Raw genomic sequence first — 5,261 nt, 5'->3', positions numbered from 1 at the left:
ACCTAACCTAACCTAACCTAACCTAACCTAACCTAACCTAACCTAACCTAACCTAACCTAACCTAACCTAACCTAACCTAACCTAACCTAACCTAACCTAACCTAACCTAACCTAACCTAACCTAACCTAACCTAACCTAACCTAACCTAACCCCGCCGTGTGGTGCCGGCGTCAGAATAGCACCACCCCATCTCGTCCCGTGGGTGTCGTAAAAGGCGACTAAGGGAATGACCGACGGATGGGCAGCAGCGTCCGTTGAGTGTTGTTATAACGCCTACTGCGGTCCCAATTCGTAAAACCAACTTATAAATTTCAAACTAAACCCCCTACTAAAATCAAACCCCAATCATCTTAACAACTCAACAACCAACAAATAATCGCAAATCTCAAAACCAATTATCATCTACAAGTTTAAATATCTCGCAACACAATCCAACTCAACAAAACTCAACCAGGGCCTATGGTCGCCCGTACTCAATGCGGGGACCATGGGTCCATCAAAAGCTAAAACACAAGAATAACGCCGGGTCTCTAAACTGAGCATCACCATTGTCTTCGACTGATGGTGATGCCGGACCCGGCATCGTATAAATCATAACAGCCTCTCAAAAAGTCACCGCGGACACAGGGTCGCCCGTATCATTAGCGAGGGCCCTGTGTCTTCAATCGACACTTATAAACCTTTCAAAAAAAAAAACCTAACCTAACCTAACCTAACCTAACCTAACCTAACCTAACCTAACCTAACCTAACCTAACCTAACCTAACCTAACCTAACCTAACCTAACCTAACCTAACCTAACCTAACCTAACCTAACCTAACCTAACCTAACCTAACCTAACCTAACCTAACCCAGTCGCGCGCCCAGCGCCAACGCGTAGGCAGCGAATCCACGTCGCTCCGCGTTCGAAAAATCAAAGTTGCGGGATTTTTAACTCAAACATACAAGTGTTATATATCAAATTGTGCGCGCTGACTCCAGCTATACACTCATACAAAAATTTTGAAAATCGGACTATTCTGTGAAGTGCAGTGAGCAAAATAGTGCCTGATTTACGGCGGACATATGCGATCAGGCCATACAATGTGACCCTGAAAGCTTCCTAATGCTCCTAAACAAATGCCTGCAGCATGGCCTTTTCCCAAAGCCCTGGAAGGAGGCAACCGTAGTCATCCTGAAAAAACCGGGGAAGGATTCATATATCTTGCCCAAATCATACAGGCCGATCGGACTCCTGCCAGTTTTGGGCAAGATATATGAAAAAATGCTGATAGCCCGTCTCAGACACCACCTTCTGCCAAAAATCAGTAAATCCCAGTACGGTTTTATGCCACAAAGGAGCACCGAAGACTCCCTCTATGACCTTATGAAACATATTCGCAAGAACCTATCAGCAAAGAAAATAATAACCTTGGTATCGTTGGACATAGAGGGAGCATTCGACAGTGCATGGTGGCCCGTAATAAAGACCAGACTGGCAGAAGAAAATTGCCCGGTGAACCTGAGGCGAGTGATAGATAGCTACCTCGAAGGAAGATCGGTACGCGTAAGATACGCCGGAGAGGAATACCGCAAACAAACCAGCAAGGGATGTGTCCAAGGATCCATAGGGGGTCCCCTGCTTTGGAACCTACTACTGGATCCACTCCTAAAACAGCTTCATAACAGTGGGGTCTACTGCCAGGCGTTTGCTGATGATGTGGTGATGGTGTTTGACGGTGAGAGCGCAGCGGACATTGAGAGACAAGCCAATGGTGCCCTTGAACGTGTTAAGGCGTGGGGTATCGACAACAAATTAAAATTTGCACCGCACAAAACATGCGCGATGGTCGTCACAAATCGATTGAAATACGATACTCCACGCCTGAGCATGGGGGGGATCGCCATAGAAATGTCAGAAGACATGAAAATACTGGGTCTCACTGTGGATAACAAACTCACATTCAATAAGCACACTGCAGGCGTCTGCAGGAAGGCCCTAAACATGTATAAAAAATTAGCAAGGACAGCCAAAATAGGATGGGGTCTGCACCCGGACATAATAAGGCTAATATACGTTGCAGTTGTCGAGCCAACCATCATGTACGCAGCAAGTGCCTGGGCGCCAGCGGTCAATAAACTAGGGATTAAAAAACAGATCAACACAGTACAAAGAGGCTTTGCTCAAAAAATCAGTAAGGCTTACCGGACGGTCTCACTGAACGCAGCTCTGCTGCTGGCTGGAATACTCCCACTTGACCTACGGATCAAGGAAGCGGCCTCCCTCTACGAGGCCAGAAAGGGAGTGCCCTTGCCAGCGCTGGCCGGCATGGAGGTTGAAACAATGGCCCCAGCCATCGACGCTCCCCATCCTGCTGACAGACCCGGCCTATCATACATCAGTCTGGTAGATCAAGAGAGTGTAGACCAACACAGTGCATACGACGTCAGAATTTTCACTGATGGGAGCAAGATTGAGGGCAAAGTCGGAGCCGCACTATCGATGTGGAATAGTGGAACGGAGACAAAAGCCCTCAAACTTGCCCTATCAAAGTATTGCACAGTCTACCAGGCCGAGCTGTTAGCGATCTGCAAGGCAACAGAGGTGATACTCGATCATAGGGCGTCTTCATTTGGAGTCTACAGCGACTCGATGGCGGCCCTGGAAACAGTAACAAACCACAGTTGCCTCCACCCCCTCGCAGTAAAGTCCAGAGATAACATGCGAACGATATCTCTCCAGAACAAAGTAGTTACTCTGTTCTGGATAAAGGCTCACGCGGGGTTGGAGGGTAATGAGAGGGCCGACCAACTAGCTAAAGCAGCTGCTGTGGGCTCCAAGAGAAGACCGGATTATGATCAATGCCCGATTTCATTCGTCAAGCGTAGCATCCGCATGTCAACGCTTGATGAATGGAACCGTAGGTATGTAGAGGGCAGCACTGCCTCGATCACTAAGTTGTTTTTCCCCAGCGCGCTGACGGCCTACCGGACAGTCCGAAAAATGGAGACAAAGGGAGTCACCACACAAATTCTCACAGGGCACGGTGGGTTCTCTGAGTACTTAAACCGTTTCAAGTGCAAAGATAACCCATCGTGCAGGTGCGAAGATGGAGTGGTGGAATCGATCCCACACATATTGCTGGAGTGCCCGGTATACGGCTATGACCGGTTCTGCATCGAAGGTGAACTGGAAATAAAATTAACAGCTGAAAATATTAGTGGCATCATGGAAAGTGAACAGAGAGAGAAATTCTTAAAGTACTGCGAGAGAGTAGCTAAACGAACAATCGAGAGCAATAAAACTAGAGTATAAATGTATGCTAACATAATATGTATATATATTAGAGAATTAGCATAAATGAAATAGATGTAAACAAATGTAAAATAAGAAAATGTATAAAAGTTAAAACCATGAAATCTGTAAGAGCCATAAAAAGATGCAATGTAAACATATAGTATGTACATCATAGCAACCTGAAAATAAAACCCTGTGTACACCTTTATTTTCCCCGAAGATAAGAAATGAGAAAATTATAAAAGATAGATAGTTGGGCAACCCACCCAAATAAAGCAATGAAAGATATGACGGATGAAAGAAAGACACAGTATGAAGAATGGAAGTACGAGAAGCATATAAGCGAGAAATTGTATGAAAGCGTTCGTTCGAAACCACTGGCTCCGACCACGTTGGAGGTTACTGTATAAAAAAAAAAAAAAAAAAAAAAAAAAAAAAAAAAAAAAAAAAAAAAAAAAAAAAACCTAACCTAACCTAACCTAACCTAACCTAACCTAACCTAACCTAACCTAACCTAACCTAACCTAACCTAACCTAACCTAACCTAACCTAACCTAACCTAACCTAACCTAACCTAACCTAACCAAAGCTTTCGCAAATACCCTTAATATATCCGCATTCACCCCATTTTTGGAACATATGATCTAGCAATTTTTCCCCATCTTTTGAGCCTATCCCGACCTCCGGGACTCTTCTAGTTCCGGAGATATTCCCATTTTCCTCTTTTTCTGACAATCTTCAAAAATCTTTAACTTTCAAAAATTCATATCTTTTCTCCTAACTGTCCGATCTTCTTCCTTTTGCTGTCTATCGTTTCCTTTTAATTGTCTCTTTATAATTCTCAACAGATTTGGTACATTTGGACATCTTCTTCTTGGAAAATTTTCTAAAATCACTTTTTGCTATTTAAAAAATTTCGTCCTAAAAATTTATAGTTTAAAACTGGTCGCATTTAATTTTCTTTTGACTACTGTTTCTTATAGTGCTTCTTTAGTGCTATCTCTTCACATACCTGGTCATCCTTACGATCGACCCGTTCACTTGAAATTACATATTTTAGTTTTAAAACTTACAACAATTTTGCTTTTTCTGATTATAAAACTCTATTTAAGGTTGATTTAGTCTTTAAATTGTTTCACATTGTATTGTTAATTCTATCTTTTGGATCCTACTCAAAATTCTTGATTAATTTAAATATAAAAAATTTGTCTTCACAATGAGTGCAGAAAACTTAAATCTACTTGACCTCGATGCTGTACGACTCGAGGATCTATATTCCTCACCGCAGGGCACATCAGCCCAGCGAGACCATGCAGTGGAAGCGTTGCCAGCACGTAACGCTAACAATCACCCTATCATGGATCTCCTCGAGGAGTTCAACGGCGACCTGGAGCATGAAATGAAGCAGATCTTTGAGAATATTGAAACCTCCAAAACCCACAAAAGCGTCACCGTCGAAAACAAACGCTGCATAAAGGTCGCCGCTCAGAATGCCATGGCCATTTTTAAAGTCTACACAAAAGAAATCCATGGCATCCTGAGGAAAGAGGCACTACCACCCGCAAATATCAAATCAATGAGTGTACAAACCGACCCAGACGACGGATTACAAGACCGAGCACGGGACGTTGTCGAGTCGGTCCAGTTGCAGCTAAACCAGATTCGCGAGGAGCAGAGAGCCCTTAGCGAACTGGTCCAAAACTCCATCAGCGGAGCAGAGTTGGGCTGCACCGCTGAAATTAGACGCCCAACATACAGTGACCAGCTTAAAAAACCTGCTGCTATCAAACCCAAATCTCATCCCGCGCTTGTCGCGACGATTGAGAACGCAAACTCAACTGCTGATGCGATGGGCACCTTACGTACCAAAATCACATTTAAAAATGAAAACTTTGCCCCAACAAAAATAAAACCGCTCACGAACAACAAAATAAGACTAGAATTCGACACTGAAGACCAAAGAAACACAACACTGCACAAA

General features: G+C 43.8%; 1 protein-coding gene across 1 annotated transcript; it reads left to right on the top strand.

Moving 5' to 3' along the window:
- Positions 1-1,267: 1,267 nt before the first annotated feature.
- LOC133534169 (uncharacterized) lies at positions 1,268-3,298 on the top strand. Its single transcript, XM_061873251.1, has one exon. The coding sequence runs from the start codon at positions 1,268-1,270 to the stop codon at positions 3,296-3,298; it is 2,031 nt and encodes a 676-aa protein (XP_061729235.1).
- Positions 3,299-5,261: the final 1,963 nt, after the last annotated feature.

The sequence above is a fragment of the Cydia pomonella genome, unplaced genomic scaffold, assembly GCF_033807575.1.
Source record: "Cydia pomonella isolate Wapato2018A unplaced genomic scaffold, ilCydPomo1 PGA_scaffold_64, whole genome shotgun sequence".
NCBI classification, from domain to species: domain Eukaryota; kingdom Metazoa; phylum Arthropoda; class Insecta; order Lepidoptera; family Tortricidae; genus Cydia; species Cydia pomonella.
This window is presented reverse-complemented; position numbering and strand designations above follow the sequence as displayed.

Excerpts from the sequence above, each read along its gene's own strand:
- LOC133534169 (XM_061873251.1), top strand. The coding sequence starts at position 1,268 with ATGCTGATAGCCCGTCTCAGACACCACCTTCTGCCAAAAATCAGTAAA.